At 40.8% G+C, this 17,185-nt stretch overlaps 1 protein-coding gene across 1 annotated transcript in view; it reads left to right on the top strand.

The window, feature by feature from the left end:
* The window catches only part of MED27 (mediator complex subunit 27), a 252,304-nt gene extending 244,686 nt beyond the window's left edge, over positions 1–7,618 (top strand). Inside the window, exons 7-8 of the mRNA XM_036748120.1 lie at positions 5,063–5,140; positions 7,011–7,618. Of these exons, the coding sequence (XP_036604015.1) occupies positions 5,063–5,140; positions 7,011–7,145 (213 nt within the window). The 3' untranslated portion in view covers positions 7,146–7,618. The remainder of the gene's footprint in view (positions 1–5,062; positions 5,141–7,010) is intronic.
* Positions 7,619–17,185: the final 9,567 nt, after the last annotated feature.

Genomic DNA, 17,185 nt, shown 5'->3' with positions numbered 1-17,185 from the left:
TGAGTTTTTTTGGGGTTTGGTTTTTTTTTTTTTGGTGGGGGTGGTCGGAGGCGTGGAGCTCTAGGCCTACGGGCAGGAATGGAGAGCGAGAGAGAGAGAGAGAGAGAGAGAGAGAGAGAGCACAGTATTGTACAGTAAAGTTAACATAGGTGGTTTTTTTGGAATGTGGATTTCTAATTCTTTATTTAAAGTTGAATTTGCAAAAGTGAGGACTGTGTACTTACACATTGGTACCTACAAGATACACAGAAAATAAATGGAAGGTAGTCTCAGAGGGAAAGGCACTAGCGTCTGGGGGAACCAGGAAAGGCCTCCTGCAAAAGGTGATACTTGCTGAGTCTTGAAGGAAACTGGACTCCCAAGAGGCAGAGGTTGGAAGGGAGAAAAGAGTTGGAGATAGAAGGTGGGACGTCATGGTGTAAGGAGACTGGAAAGGTAGGAAGGGACCAAGGTGGGAGCCTTTATTTTGACACCTCAGAAGAATCGGTATTGTAAGTGAAACAAAGAGAGTCAGCTGGCAGGTATACATGGCCTGCAGTGTGTTACCAACAATAGCTTGTGCTCGAGGAGTGGCAGAAAAGAAGGCAGGCCACTCATCTAGCAACAGCAAAGAAGAACAGACAGACATCTTGAGCATTGCAGGGGTTTCCACCAAAGAGGAAAACAACGAGAGGAAGGCTTCCAGGGCTTGGGGTAAATCTCCGAGGAGGATTCATGGAAGGACAAGGGTAAGGATTGCATAGTATAGGGAGGTGTGGTACCGCTGGAAGACATACAGACATCAATAAGATCATGGGGCCTTTGATGTAACAACAGTAATACTGTCTGTTCTCTATCTGCATGTGAAAACCATGCAAGATCTCATATGAATCAGCTTGACTCCTGTAAATGAGCACATTCTGTAATTCTTAAAATGTCTGATGTAAAAAACCTACACTGACTAGGAAAGCAAGTCTGAGGCTGTGTGACCAGGAGAAGCTGCTGAACCTCTCTGAACCCCAATTTCCATGACTGTAAAATGAATAATCTATGATTCCCTGCTCCTTCCCTCCCAGAATTGTTGTGAGGAAAGTGATTTCCATGCCATAAAGCATTATGTAAGTATGAGTGGGGATTAAGATGTGTATAAGTGTAAAGAAGTGATTTGGGCATTGCTATATAAAATGTTTTCTCATTTGTAAGATTGTGTGTCAGAAAAGAATTCTGGATCCAAAATTCTGGATCCCATTCCAAATCCATTGCATGGTTACTGTCAGCACCAGGGCCAAGAGGAGGCATTATCTGCACACCCACCCCAATTTATGAAGTGCATAGGGTCTTGCTTTTTTAAACTGACAACACCTGGTGGCTGCCGTTATGAGGCATTCTCTTTATTCCTCCTCTCTATCTGCCCTTCGCACAATTGACTTTCCGTGTGTGTCCTCCCTCTCTTTGGTTTTCCTCAACACTAGAAATGAAGAAAACTCTATCAAGCTCCAGGGAAAAAGAAATACTTTTAAGAATTAGGCTTTAAGAAGAACCATTTTGCTGAACTCAAATCTGCTTAATGAACCCTAGAAGTTAGGATGAGGTGCTCATACAAGGAGGAATGAAGTCTCTACCTGCAGATTTGTGATAGCAGCTATGGAGGATCCCATTCCCTTGGGTGCTCTGCTATAGCATTATTCTAACTTGATGTATGTGTATTTGACTAAACAGTGCTAGTGTTTATTTAAACATGCTTTTTCTTCCTTTTTCATTTGAGCAGTGTGGTATAGTAGGTAGATCACTGGAATAATAGACAAGAAACAACATCTAGTCCTGGACCTGCTATGACTAGCTATAAAGGCCATTTCTTCCCTGGGTTGTAGTATTCATTCAGCAAATATGTATTAGATGCTTACTGTGAACGAGGCTCTGTGCTAGGCACTGAGGATACAAAGATTAAAAATAAAAGTTCCTGCCTTATATTCTGTTGGGAAACAACACGTACATGAAAAATTAAATACAAAATACATGCAAAATACTTTCTGAGGAAAGGACACTAAGAACTGGAGGGAATCCAAATAGGCTTCCTATAGGAGGAGGCTTTTAAGTGATCCTGTGGGGTAAAGTTGAGGAAGGAGTGCATTGAGGCGTTGAGGACAGCATGTACTCTCCAGAGCTGGAGGTGGAAGGTCATGTATTGAGAACGATAAAAAAGTCAGTTTGACTTGAACATAATGTATGTGAAACATGATGTGGAATAAACCTGAACAGGTAGGCCATAATTGAACTACGAAAGGCTTTAAAAGTCAAAGAGATACATTTGTATTTTATCCTAGAGACGATAGGGAGACACTTAAACTTTCTGAATGAGACACATAGTCAGACCTGTGTTTTAAGAGTATCAATTTGGCAGCCGTGCGAAGGAGAGAGACTGGAGGCAGGGAGGCTAAAGGTTGTGGCAGGAAATGGTTTGCCTGAACCAGAATGGTGGCCACATGGCAAGGGAAGGGGTGGATTGGAGATGGATTGGGGCAGTGGAATGAGGGCTGGGCAGGGGAGGGAGGGTGGGGGGGATTGTGTGCAGAAAACAAGTGTTGAGAATGAGGAGGAGAAAGATGCCCCCACTATAAATAGGAAGTTAAGAATAGGGAAAGGTTTGGGGAAGGTGATGAGCTCAGTCTAGAGTCTGTTGAGTTTGTGTTCCTTCCAGGGCTTTCAGGAAGGCCTTGCTTTATCAGCTGAGGTAGACTCTTCTCTTGCCGTGCCAGTGGAGTCCCTGTTGCAGCCGTGTGACCCTGGGGCACTTTTCCTTAACTCCTAGTCACTATTTCCTCATTGTAGGATGGAGTTTTGACTGATTCTCATCCTCACCCCCAAATGTGCTGAGTGGCAACTCAGCTTTCTTCCTCTCTCTCTCTCTCTCTCTCTCTCTCTCTCTCTCTCTCTCTCTCTCGCAGTCACTAGACCAGAGCTGTAGCACTCTAATCAGTTTGTGGCTCTCCAGGACAGTGCCGTGGACCCCTCATTTGAAAAGAGGAAGGGATTAATCTTGGTTAAACAGGGAGTGAAGCCATATTAGACAACTATGAAAGTAAGGTTTATAAAGCAAAGTCCATCTGTTGTCTGTGTGACATGGAAGATGTCACCCTTTACACAAAATAAACTATCTGACAATTCCCTCTGAGAAGCAGGGAGAGAAAATGTATCCCCAAATGAGACAGAGAAGCTGCAGGTTTTTCTTAGCTTAAGGGGAAAAGACACTGCCATTAGTAAAGCCTCATGTACTGACCTCTCCTGTTCAGAGCAGGCCGTTCTTTCCGCCGTCCCCATCCTCACTGGGTGCCCTCCAAGTCGTTTTCTGCTCTCTCATTCTTTCTTTCTTACTCTCTTCTTTGCTGGGTTCGACCTAGTCTGTTGTCACTGTTCCATTTGTCCCTCCCTCCTTCCTTCCCTCCCCAGCCTTCCCTTGTGTTTGGCTCCCACTTTGATCTTTTAGAGGCATTGCTCTCCTTCCTAGCACTTACCTGGGCAATGAATCACCTCCTCTTTGTTCAGAACCTAAGTGCTCTTCCACTACCCTGGCACCTTTTATCTGCTTGTGGAATTTCATTAGCTTCCTGTTATAATAGAATCCGCATCTATGTGCTGTTGCTGAAATGAATTTGAATTAGTTAATAGCATTTGTTCTCCCATCCCCCACCCAACCCTCAGGCATGTTTTCCTCTGTCTTGGGTGCAAAATTAGAATCAACCTTGTTACTGAAAAGTATAAAATAAGAAAAAGAGATTCGATGTTTAAGAAGAAGACCTTGGTTAAGAATATATCTGAAATCCAATGGACATTTTGTCTCTGGGCTGTGGGCTAAGAATCCAAGAACTAATTGAGGGCGGGAGTATGGAAAGAATACAGAAAATTAGTCAGCTTTGTTTTCTCCTATTAAAATATGACTGTAACTGTCTAGATGGGAAATGAAAGCAATTAACTAGCTCTCCAGCCCTGGAAAAAAAAAAACTGTCATCCAAACAAATAAAGGGAAATTCTTTCAAATTAGGCTTTTAGAGAAAAGAAAAGCACTAAATTTGGTCAGCCTGCTGACCCATCTGCTGGCCAGCATCAGAAATGCCAGCTGCACTGCTTGAACTCTGCATGTTGTGCTGAGCAGTCTGGAGGAATATCTTTCTAGTCACTTCCAAGTTTTCTTCTGAATTATAGTGTGGCCTGATAGAGAGTTTGCTTGCAGATCTCCCAACATATCGTTTATAGGAGAGAACTTGGCCAGAAAGAGAGACAGGGTTGGAGAACACTCGACTTAGAGACAAAGCTACAGCTCCTGAGTGACTCTGCTGCTTCTTATCTGGGGAGCCTTAATCACCTCATCTTTCAGGCCCCTGGGCTCCTCCTCTCAAAAGTAGACAAAGCCTGAGAGTCTCTGATCCTAAGACCTTGGCTCTTCTAAGCAGGGATGGGCTGGGAAAAGCTGACAAAATTGAAACCCAGGCTAGTTAGGTAACGGATTCGTGCAGCTAGTTGGTTTACAGGATCTCAAGTTTCAAGAGTCCTCTCTATCAGCACCAGTCACCTTTTCTACTTCTTCACCCTCTCAGCCAGCTAATCAGTAGGATATAAAGTGTGGGCCTTTGTGCTTCAGCTAGTTGCGGGAGTGCTATCCTCACTTTTTCAAATGACTGTATTTTGGTAGTTTGGTTTTTGGTAACAATTTTCAGGTAGTCTATATCTCGGTAACAATTCAATTTCAGTGAGTGTTTTCATTTGGAATCACAGAAGGTCAGTAAGTTGAACATCATATAAATATATCAAGAGTCTTCCCATTTTAGGAGGAGGAATCTTGCCAGTGTCTTGGGTGAATTAAGAAAACTGCACTGTAATATGTAGGTATTTATCAGGTAACATACAGGGTAGCAGTTTGCAGAGTATTTTGTAGCAATGGGAAACCATCTGCAATACATTTAATTATCTAACCCTTGCCTATATAGACTACCTGAAGTGTTGCTATATTGAAAATTCACTGCATTTTTTTTTCTTCTGATTTGGTTTAGAGTGGCCCTTAACTCACATTTTTTTCTTTCTCACTCAGGTGACAGATCATGCCACCACGGCCCTCCTCCACTATCAGTTGCCCCAGATGCCAGACGTTGTGGTCAGGTCCTTCATGGTAAGTGGCCTTAGTATAAAATTCCTTCCACTGACTCCTCTAGATTGATAACAACAACAGTAATAAGCGAGTAGCTTGAAAGGCAGCTTTTGCAGCTTCCTTCTGTTTTCAGATGACTTGGGAGTCTTGAACCAGAAGATGGGGCCTCTCATTTACCACTGATGAGAAACCATTACCTGTACCACTTCCATGTCTTTCCCGTAATTTCTGAATAAGAGGGAAAATTGGGATAGATTTTCCAAGACTCTAACGTATAATTTCCCAGGAACATTTTAAGCCTTTATTTTATAAAGAATCGAAACTTAGGCTGTGAAAACAACCATTTGATAGGCTAAATGTTTTAGTACCTGCTGTTTGGTTTATGTTAAGCAACTGGTTTGACTGATTTTTTTCCTGAATTGACCAGTTGTTCTAACATCTTATTGTCATGGTCTTACTCCCACAGCATCTGGTCCCATCTTTAAGCACTGTTAAATTCTTTTTTCCCTTCATATTAGGAAAGTTGGCCCTGAAAGAACATAGTCCAAGTTCTTATCTGTTAGGATTTACCTTTGAATGAGGTTCTTCATCTCTAAATAAATGGTGGCAGCTGGGTGGGGTGGTTTTTGTCCAGTTCATGTAAAAATTTGTGCCCAGAGTTAAGGTTTGGAAACCAGTTGTATGTTTAAAAAGTCACAGCCCCATTTAATCAGTTGACTAAAGCAGAGAGTTGACAGTCTGAAGTGAAAACTTCATTTTGGACGGATATGAGCGATAACCCTAAGCCTGGCTTGTCTAAGTTCACTGTTTCCCTTGAGTGACCTGCCTTTGGGCTTTTAGAAAATGTAATTTTGACATGAGGGAAGATAAGCTTCCTCAAACTGAAGCAAACGTTAGCACTTGAACAGGACAGTTCAGCTTGTCCTTTTCCCCATGTCTGCTGCTGATCTCCAAAGATCTAGTCCTTTTGAAGGAGAGCTATTGACTACCCAAGCTTTGCCCCTCTGGAGGAGGCAGTGATGAAGATGGAAGGATTTGTATCAATAAACTCAGCTGACCTCCATTTCAGAGAACAATTTTCTCATATCGACTTAATTCAATAGGACTTGAAATGACGAGATTCATGTGCACCCTTCACAGCAAGAACTCGCTTGCCTGGATTTTTTTTTAAATAGTGAATCTCCTTGAGCTTAGAATTGAGTTATACAAGTCTCATCCTTATTTATGATGCTTGGAGGAACCCAGTGGAGAGAGCTATATTCATGAACACTTAAATGTGTTAGTAGTTGCCTCTTATCACCTTATTTGGTAGTGTCAGGGTAGCCGTGCCCTCAGTGTTTTAGGTCTTATTTTGGCCATGGAAGCTGATGTGACCTCTGAAATCACATTAGAAAGAAGGGTATGTTGACCTCTTTGGGAGCATTCCAAAGTCTTAATTTATTCAAAGACTTCCTTTTGAAGGCCTGTGACCACTTGTGGGCACAGTAGAAGAAAAAGGGAATCATTGCATGTGTTACAAAGATATAGAGCTCTGGAAATAACCTGTGGTTATATAGGGTCCCTGATGATACGTGAGACCTTGAATCATTATAACCCCTAAGAGAGAACACCTGCTTTGTTTCTCTTCTTGTTTTTCTTCCAACACTACTTCCTATCCACATGGTCCTTAGTTTGGGGGAAGTGAGGGGATTCTAACAGAACTGAAAATCAGCAATATTGTGACCTTGTGGTTTTCTGCATGCTTCTCTTTCTATACAATCACAGGATATCTTTTTGGGTCAAAGCCAACTTAAGTTCTCTGCCCTCAGCATCATTATGCTTGACAGGAAGGATGACATTGGAAGCATCCAGATCCAGTTTCTTTCATTTCTCTGTACACTTCTCTTTTTAGACCTGGTTAAGAAGTTACATAAAGCTGTTCCAGGCTCCATGCCAGCGCTGCGGAAAGTTTTTGCAAGATGGCCTTCCTCCCACATGGAGGGATTTCCGAACCCTCGAAGCCTTCCATGACACCTGCAGACAGTAACCCTACCCAGCCCTGCTTTCAGACCCTCAGGATGACAAGCAGGTGGAAAAATAAACCCAGCACCCAAAACTTTTCCAGATCAACCTAAGCAATATTCATGGCTCAGTAGTTGACTCTCTTCTCAGCATCAGTACATTAATTCTTTTCCTTTAGTAAACAGTGTTTTGCCATGTATTAAGGCTGAACCAGTGCTGTTGGATACCAGGTTGTCTCTGTGGTTGATAGGGACTAATTTTATACTTCAGCTGGTGCGCAGAAGGAAAAGAGGACTTTTTTGTGTACATAATATAAGAAAGTAATGCAGCATGTTCTTCTGTGTTTGTTAGTGGTGAGCTCATCTTTCTGGATCAGTCTCATAAGTCATTTTCAGGAGCTATTGTCATTTTAATGAGAACTTCACACATGGTGCCAGAAATCTACATTGTTAAATAACTTATTTTTATAAGCAATAAACTCTTTGTACTCAAAATGAAGATTTCTATCTTGTTTTCTTGCAATGCCTTATACATTCCATTTCATTTAACATATGAGCTTTTCTCTGTTTTTGGAAACAAAACAGAACAAAAACCCTAAAGTAATGTTCACTTTTTAAAATCTTGTTAAGGATACATATCAGTGTGGCTTACTTTGAGAAAAGAGGGCAGTTTTAGAAAACATGAAATTTCAAAGGCATGAAAGAGGATGAGGATGAGGATTGAAAGAGGATGGCTTGTACTTTTTGAGAAAAACATACAAATGTTTCTCTTTACTCAAACTGTAATTTTTTTTTTAAAGAAGGAAAGGCATCTACATTATTGAAAGAAAGAAATAGTAAGAAAATGTCTGAGAAGTATCCACAAATCTATGTTAGCCTGATGTTGCTCCCAAAAGTCATTCTAAAATGAAATTTAAAGCTTTCAATTAAATGCAAAAGTTTCAAACCAGTAACTAATTACACTAAAATTAAAGATGAATGACCTAGTAAAGACTTTGATGGGAATGGGAGATAGTTTTCATATGCTGTTGTAAAGCAGCCTGTATTGCAAACAATAATTCGTTTACAATAAACAATGGATCATTATATGATTGTAGACTTAGAAGTGAAAGAGGGACCTTGAGGCCTTACATCCAGCTTCCTCATTTTACTGATGAGAAGAAGGAAGCCCAGAGAGATTAAATGATTTCCTCAAAGTCTCCTTGTTTATTGCCTCAGAGACAGCAGGGCTAGGATTTAAACTCAGATCCTTTACTCTAAATCTAACTGTCTTTTTACTCTCCTGCTTGAAAAGATGATGTATTCAATTCAGCAAGCACTTACTGTCATTATTGAGGACTCTTTCTTTCTCTCTTTAATTCTTTTTTTTTTTGGTTTATACCTATAATTCCACTGGCATAGGGAACTTTTAGTGAGGAAACTCCCTCTACCGATACAAATTGGCAATTTCTACAATTTATCTTACGGAACAATTATAAATGATTAATACTAATACCTGACATATATACTTTGAGGTTTACAGAGAGCTTTACATTATTTCATGTAGGCCTCACAAAAGTCATATTATTCAGGTAAGATAGGGATTTTCCCCATTTTACAGATGAGGAAACAGTTTCAGAGAGTTTTAATTGATTTGCTTATGGTCACACAGCCAGTAAATGTCAAAGGTAGAATTCAAAACCACATCTTCCTAATTCCCAGGCTAGTCTGTTCACTACATCAGGCTACAGCTCACTGGGTGCAGAACGCTGTCCTAGGTGCTGAAGGAGGGATTCCAAGGTTAGATTAGACATGCTTCACATAGTCACATGCATTTCTCTCAGGGACCTTCTAGTCTAGTAGGTAGATATGACACATACACAAATAACTATTATACTAAGTAACATATAACTCCTTTAGAGAGTTCTAAGCAAAATGCAGTGTATTTTGAAACACTGTAAAGAGCATGGTGGTGGGCTATGTGAATTTTTATCACTTTGCATCTAAAATGAGTAAGTAGGCAAAAGGGATATTAAGATAAGTTTCTGTGAAGCATAATGTTTTTGCTTTTTTGTTTGTTTGTTTTGAGGGTTTTTGTGTGGAGTTTTTCCCTTTTGTTCTGTTTCTTCCTCCACAACATGACTAATGTGGAAATATGTTTTACATGATTGCACATGTCTAACCTGTATCAGATTGCACTTGTATAACCTTATCAGAGCACCAAATGAGATCATATTTGTTAAGCTCAGTACCTTAGCACATAGGAGGTGCCTAGTGGGTAGTTGCCCAGTGTAGGAGTCAGCCTGAGTTCTGGTCCTTTCTATGACATGTCCTGGGCATATGGCCCCTAGACAAGTCTCTGAACATCTCAGTATCTCTCCTGAGCAGCTCGTTAAGACTCTAAATTGCAGGACACTTGTGCATTTTCACTGGGAGAGTGAGTTTCCTCATTTAAAGTTTCTTACATGGATGAAATCAGTTATAGACCCCCAAAAGTATGTTAAGTCATTGTTAACTTTATAGCAATATGTGTGTGTTTGTGTATGTGTATACCAGCAATGATTATGATGTATTAGGAACTATGTTTTCTTTAAACTTTTTATCTCTACTAGTACCTAATATGGTCTTCCTCACATAGGTGCTTTAAAAATGTTTATTGAGTGGATGGATGGATGGATGGATGGATGGATGGATGGATGGAAGGATGGATGGATGGATGGATGGATGGATGGATGGATGGATGAATTTCTTCCTTGGTTGCTAAACATAGCCCTGTGTTTCAGAAGGGCCATGGAGACTGTCTAGCGGAGGTATAGGAGAAACTACGTGGAAGTGGTCACTGAGGATCCATGGATGTATTCTGAGCTCACCTAGCAGACCATTTGTGGCTGTTACTCTTGCTTCATATCTTACAAGGTGGTAGAGTGAGTAGGGTGCTGGACCTGGAGTCAAAAAGGTTTGAGTTCAGATCTAGCCTCAGATACTTGCTAGGGGTGTGGGGCCATGGGCAAATTACTTAACCTCTGTCTTCCTCTGTGTCCTCACCTGTTAAATGGGCACGATGATAGCACTGAGCTCCCAGTATTGTTGTGAGGATAAAATTAGCTAATATTTGTAAAGTGCTCTGAAAACCTTAGAACACTGTAAATGCCAGTGCCTCGACATTCAGGGTATCTAAAGGGTTATTTTAAGCCAGTTTTATCATTTAAAAAAAAAAAGTTTAGGAGGTGTTTTGGTAACTCTAGCCCCCCTGTGAAGCCAGCATTTTTAAAAGCATTTAGAAATGCTCAAATACTAACTTTATCTTGTTAAGGTCTGTAAGACTATTCATTGATCATGTATTCTAACAGTGGACATTTAGTCCAAATTAAATGCTGGTATACAAATTTCAAGTGCCTGTTATGAAATTGTACTGTATGAAATGTTGCTCAAAAAGGTGGGTCCTGGTCATCTATAAGATGAGAGGGTTTTACTAGATGACTTGTCTGGTTCCTTCCAGCTCTAAGACTATGTGTGTGGTCATTCAGGGTCTAGACCTTGTTTTATTTAAACAGACTCTGTGGAGGCCTTAGTATGGTTTACAAAAAGATGGAGCCTGTAAATATTTGTTATGTGACTAGTATTCAGTGAGGTGATAAGGATAATGGGCAGCTGATAAAATAGAGAAATGGATCTAGGAGAAGATATCTAGACTCTTTTAAAGCTAAGCAAGGATTTGGCTCTCAGTATTGAGTGATTCTTTTATGTATCACACCATTAATGCGTAAGACCCAGATTTCAAATGTTGGTCTTTCAGTGTTAAAGTGCAAACTCTCCAGTGCATTTGTTGTGTTAAAATATGGGCCATGATGCTCTATTGGACACCTTTTTAAGGTCACCAGAGCTGAGAGAAGAGATGACAGCTTCATCCACCGGGATCCACCAGAGGTCGGTGAATCTTGCCAGACTTCAGAGATATCATTTGAGCCATCAGGTCTGGAGAAGAGAGGGCAAAATATTAACTCCCCTTTCTTGTCAGAGCCTCTTATTCTTCATTGTGCTGGCTTTTTCAGTGCTGTTTAATCATCCTATCTTTGACAGTTACAATTCCACCTGCTCTCTCACCAGTATCTAGTCCAACTAATATTGAGTATGCAGAGCTCATTCAGGACTGAACAATATGTGCACCAGAGATGAGAGTAAGCCAAGTCATGTTATTGGGGAGAAGTTGTCCTGCAGTCAGTCCACCTGGTCTGTGAATAATTAGAAAGCTTCATTTTCCAGTGTAGTCAGCTTTCCTCTCTACTTCCCTACCCTTAGCATTCATAGGATCTAGAGTTCAATCACCTTAGAGGTCATACAGTACAGCCCTTTCCTTTTAATTTAAACTTGGGGATGAGGACTCTTAGAAAGTGGCTTTGAAGGGACATCGTTAGTCTCAAGTTTGCCCCCGCTCTTTTTTTTTTTTTTTAGGTAATAAGATCTCATAAAGTTCATGGACCCATCTCAGGTGAAGTACATCACTAGTAGCTTTTTGATAAAGAGTGGCTTCAGCCTATTTGTGTTAAATGGGTTTGAAATTTCAGCCACAGATTAGCTGTCTTTTGTATGGTTTTGTGCTTTCACTCAGTGCTAACAGAAAAAAGAGTTCTGCTGGCAAACTGAATTTATATCTTTCTTTTTGCCATCTTCATGGAAACAGGACAAATGCCTTTACTGTTAGCCAGAAGGAAAAAATAAAGGCTTTGTTTTGGTGCATGGATGTGAGCCTGCCAAGTGTCTCATCATGAATTTATTAACCATCTAGGAGTGCAAAGTCTTTTCAGAGTCTTTTACTGAGTGCTGTGTGTCTATCCTGAAGTGAAGGAATCTAGGAGGGATCCCTATGGTATCGTGGATAGAAAACTGGATTTAGAGTCAGGAAAGGACCTGGGTCCAAGGCCTTTTTTGAAATATCCTGTCTCTGTATCCCTGAGTGAGTCATTTAACCTGAGAGTCACAGCTCTCATTGACTGTAAGCAATTCTCTTAAGAGTGTAAGTTACAAACTAGTCGCCAGTTGCATCATCAAGGGAAGTTCCCACACTAATTAAATCACACCCCCTCCCCCCCAATGGAATTTATGCTTATATGTAACTGGAAAAGAATTTCATAAGGCTCGAGAAGCCACAGCTGGAGGACTCAGCCTTGCAAATGGAGGCAGGTGGCCTTGAATCTGCCTTAGGCATTAAATCATGAAGCTCTATGAATGAATCATGAAAGACCATTTAGAAAATGAAGGCATGGTATCAGAGTACATCACAATCCATGAATAGCCCCATTTCCATGATTCTATCTGCATATCTGTGAGTACTTGCTATCTTGGGTCTTTATTAGAAAACCATTCCCTTTCTGGAGGTGGCCTTTTGATATTTGACTCTGACTCGACGCCCCTAAAGCTAATAGGCAATGGCCTTTCATTTCCAAAGGGTAGTTGGTTAAATTAATGATCGCCAAAAGGCCACAGTTAATTTGCTCACATCCCCATTTCTTTCCATTAGTTGTGGAGCCAGCAAAGTTCAAGACGATGTCTGTGTACAAAAGAGTGTGGATTTGATTAGGAAACACTTGCATGGTTCTAAATCATGGTTTGAGTTAGCATCCTAGGCCTTGGGTAATGAGTAATTAATAATAGCTAATATTCATATAGTACCTACTATGTGCCAAGCACTATACTAAGTGCCGTGCAAATATTATCTCATCTGATCCTCACAACAGCCCTTAGAGGTAGGTGCCATTATTATCCCCATTTTATACCTGAGGAAACTGAGACTAGAGATTAAATGATTTGCCCAGAGTAACACAGCTAGTTAAGTACCTGCGGTCACATTTGAACTCAGGTCTTCCTAACTGCAGACCCAGCCCTCCATCCATTGCTCCACCTTGCAATCTAATTGGGAAATTGTGGAAGAACCTCAGAGCAAAAGTTTTAAGAGTTAACTATATTGATGGGAGCCACAGAGAGGGAGAATGGTCTGCCAGAAATACTCAACAAACATTTCTTCAACCCTTACTATGTAACAAGTACCATGTAGGGGATAGGGGTACAGGAAAAAAAAACAACAGTCCCTCACTTCACAGAGTTTACATTTTACTATAATGAATTTATTTATACAAGTGTATTTTTTTATATAAGTTCCATATACTGTATATATGGAGATGCCTATTTTATTTGGTGTTTCTTAGGTTTAGAATTTAAAACAAAAGACTAGAGTGCCTCCAGAAAGGACAACCAGGATGGTGAAAGGCTTGGACACCATGACATGCACATTGGAATGGAGGTCTGTTTTGAAATTAGTTGAAGGTACAAAGATACTTCATAAAAAATTTTGCTCCGAGGGGCAGCTAGGTGGCGCATTCAGTAGAGCACCGGCCCTGGAGTCAGGAGGACCTGAGTTCAAATCCGGCCTCAGACACTTGACACATATACTAGCTGTGTGACCTTGGGCAAGTCACTTAACCCCAACTGCCCTGCCCAAAAAAAAAAAAATTTTGCTCCAGGGCCCAGAAATCCATGCTTAACCATAGGGTAAGATAGGTACTATGGTTTACCTTGAAAGCTTTGGTTTGATTTGAAACCTATGTTTTTTTAATACTAAAGGTTGTCTGGGTATTGTTGGAAGCAACAAGAATTGAGATAGTACAAGAAGAGATTGAAGATTGGAGAGAAAGGGGAGATAATGTAGGGGCAATGTGCCAGAGGGCATGGTATCAAGGGTACACAAAGAAGAATTAGTCCTGGCAAAGAAAAGGGCCATCACTTCATCAGAAGCTAGAGTAAAAGCGGAGAGAACAAGATATCGTGTCAAAAGATTTTGAGAGTAGAGAAAAGGGAGCTCATAGCAAATGGCCTCTGTTTTAGCTTAGAATATAAACTGCTTGAAGGCAGGGACTGTCTTGGCTTTTGTATCTGTTTCTCCAGGTCCTAACACAAAGCCTGGCACATAATTGGCACTGGGCTTTTCCCAGCAGAGATCCTGGACTGGTTTGCATTTCCTCCTCCAATTCATTTTGCAGATGAGGAAATTGAGGCAAACAGGGTTAAATGACTTACCCAGGGTCACACAGCTCTAAATGTCTCAGGTCAGGTTTGAACTTGGGTCTTCCTGACTAGCACCACCTAGCTGCCCCTAATCTTTACTGACTGACTGTCCAGTGTTTGTCCTCAGTGCGTGTCTACTCCTGTCTTGATAGATTGTCCTCAGTAACTAGCAGCTCCAGTGGCATGGCCAGTGTGAGGGAGGGAGAAGAGGAGAGAAAATTACTCCCCTCCCTCCCCCCCTCCTTTTGTTTCCCTGTGGTACACATCTGCCTCCAAAATCCAAAACTGCTGAATGGTTTCACATTTTTTACATATAGGCCCAAGAGGTGGGACTGATTTCTCTCAGCCAATATGAGACATTTCCAATGGCCAAGGCCCTATAATCTTTTCAAGTTGATTAAAGACTTATTGACACAATGTTGTTACGTGGTGTTATAGGAAAACTTAATACCCACTTTATGATTATATTCTGGGCTCATTAGTTAATTACATTAATTGAGTTGGAGGGAGTGCAACTCACTCCTGCTATATATTGAAATAAACCGCTATGTTTAATATCATTTTAAAAGCATGCAAATTAAAGATTACAATATCATACACCTCCCATTTGTATAGTGCCTTGCAGCTAGGTGGTGCAGTGGATAGAGTTCTGGCCCTGGAGTCAGGAAGACCTGAGTTCAAATCCAGCCTCAGATGCTAGCATGTGACCCTGGGTGAGTCACTTTACCCTGTTTGCCTCAGTTTCCTCATCTGTAAAATGAGCTGTAGAAGGAAATGGTAAACCACTTTAGTATCTTTGCCATGAAAACCCCAAATGGGGTCACGAAGAGTCAGACGTGACTGAAACAACTAAATAACCACAATTGCAGCTTTCAGAAGATTATTATTTCTAAGATCTCACTTGATCCTTACTAAATTCTGCACGATTGATTAGGGCAAATATTATCTCAACTTTACTGATAAGGAAACTGAGGCCCAGGGGAAGCGATGTGGGGCCACGGAGTCAAAAGAGGCCTTATTCTCAAAGATTCAGGCATCCTTATTACATAAATAAAGCAGCTCAGTCCCAGAGAAATTAGATGAGTTGGTCAGAATCACACAGAAAGTAAGGTACAGAGCCAGGATTTGAACCTGGGTCTTGGTAACTCCAAATCTAATGATTTTTTGATTATACCATGTTGCATGCCAAATTCCAGAATCCTACTTCTAATAATAGCTAACATTTCTATAGCATTTAACATATATATCTTATCTCACTCTTCTCATCATCACAACCGCCCCTGAAGGCAAGTACTTCAGGTATAATTCCCATTTTACATGTGGGGAAATTGAGGCTCAGAAAGGTTAAGGGACCTGTCTGTGGTCCCACAGCTAGTTGGAAGCAAGACTCTAGGCTAGTTCTCCCCGACTCCATGTAGCACTACCCCTCCTTCAGGGAGCACCAATATCTGATGAGTAAAGTATTGCCAAAGTTTGGTAGAAGGGAAAATCAGTAGCAATGTTGGCGGAAATTCCCAAAAGACAGAGTTAGAGTTGTTGAGAAGAAAAATTACCCCACAATTAAAGCTGACCGCAGTGGTCTGCCATGAGAAATAAAGCGCTTCCCCTAACTGGCAATCTTCAAGCAAAAGCTGGATGGCTACTCGTCAGGTATGTTGAAGAGGGGATTCTTGGTCAAGGTCAGATTGGAATAAATGACCTGTGAGGTACCTTTCAACCAGAAGGTACTGAGGTTCCATGAGCTACTGAGTTGTCAGAGGCATTGTTTTGGTTAGAACACTATGTCATGATTTTGAATTTTGAATAATCTGTTTTTTCACTTCCCTGTAAGGAAATTATATTAGCTCTTCCACAAGGATAGAGGAACCATGCCTTAGCCAAATATTATTTTCCCCAGTGCCTAACACAGTGCTCTCTGTACCCAGCAGGACTTTATTTTTCTAATCAACATGGATTTTTTTAGTTAAAATGCCATTGAAGGTAAAACACAAAACAGCTATGTTTATTATAAATTCTCAAAATCCTCCTGCCTGCATAGCTCTGAATTCAGTAAAATTTCAATTTGAATTTATTGTTCTGGTTAACTGAGGTTCTGTTGCAAGAGTTCTTAACCTTTTTTGTATCACTGACCTCCTTGACAGTCTGGGGAAACCTATGGATGTCTTCTCAGAATAACAGTTTTAAATGCATAAAATAAAATACATAGGATTACAAAGGAAACCAACTATATTGAAATCATTATCAAAAGAAAAAAGAAGTCCAAGGACCCCAGATTAAGAAGCCATGTTCCATTGGATAGGCAAAGCCATCATTTATCTGTCTCTCCAATTTCTAGCCACTGTTACAAGTTGTCCTTCGAGACTGTGGACCCATCAAGTGCCTTCTCCAAATTACTTAACATCCAGTTTTCACCCAGCCTCGTTGTGAGACCTGCAGTCCTTGTTTTTACTGTTACTTAGCAATGCTAAAAGTTGTTGGATCCATCTTTAGTGGAGAAAAGCAACTTAATTCCTGATTTTCTGCCTCATAAGAGGACCTGCTGCAGTGTGCAGTCCGTGTTCAGTCAGCTCTTCCGTGTGCCCCTTGTCTCCCCCAGTTCCAATTTAATTTCTTGGCCAATATTGGACAAATGTAAGGGACCAACTTTTTAATTTTCTGCTCCCAGGTCTCCCTTGTTCCCTCATGCATTTTTCATCACAACCTGCAGCTCTTTCACTCCCTCTGCCCTGTGAGCAGTATTGATCGGCTGATTAAGCCATCAAGTCACAGCAAACAACTTTAATTTTCTAACTCGAACCCCGTAGTTTCTTCCTCTCCCAGTAGCCCAGTTCCTCACTTGCTGCAGGGAGGGGCAGGAGAAATGCTTACTTTCCTTTCTCTTTGTTATTTGATAATCAGGTTGTGGACCAATGAGAAGCCAAATCCTGAGATTAGGGAAGGCCATGTTATCTCTCATCCACAAACTTTATTTAATACTAATTTGAATACCAGTTCTGTTCTTCCAAGGAACCTAAAGACATTCTGTTTA

The sequence above is a fragment of the Trichosurus vulpecula genome, chromosome 3 (assembly GCF_011100635.1).
Source record: "Trichosurus vulpecula isolate mTriVul1 chromosome 3, mTriVul1.pri, whole genome shotgun sequence".
NCBI lineage: Eukaryota > Metazoa > Chordata > Mammalia > Diprotodontia > Phalangeridae > Trichosurus > Trichosurus vulpecula.
The sequence above is the reverse complement of the archived record's forward strand: the minus strand, read 5'-3'. Positions and strand labels throughout refer to the sequence as shown.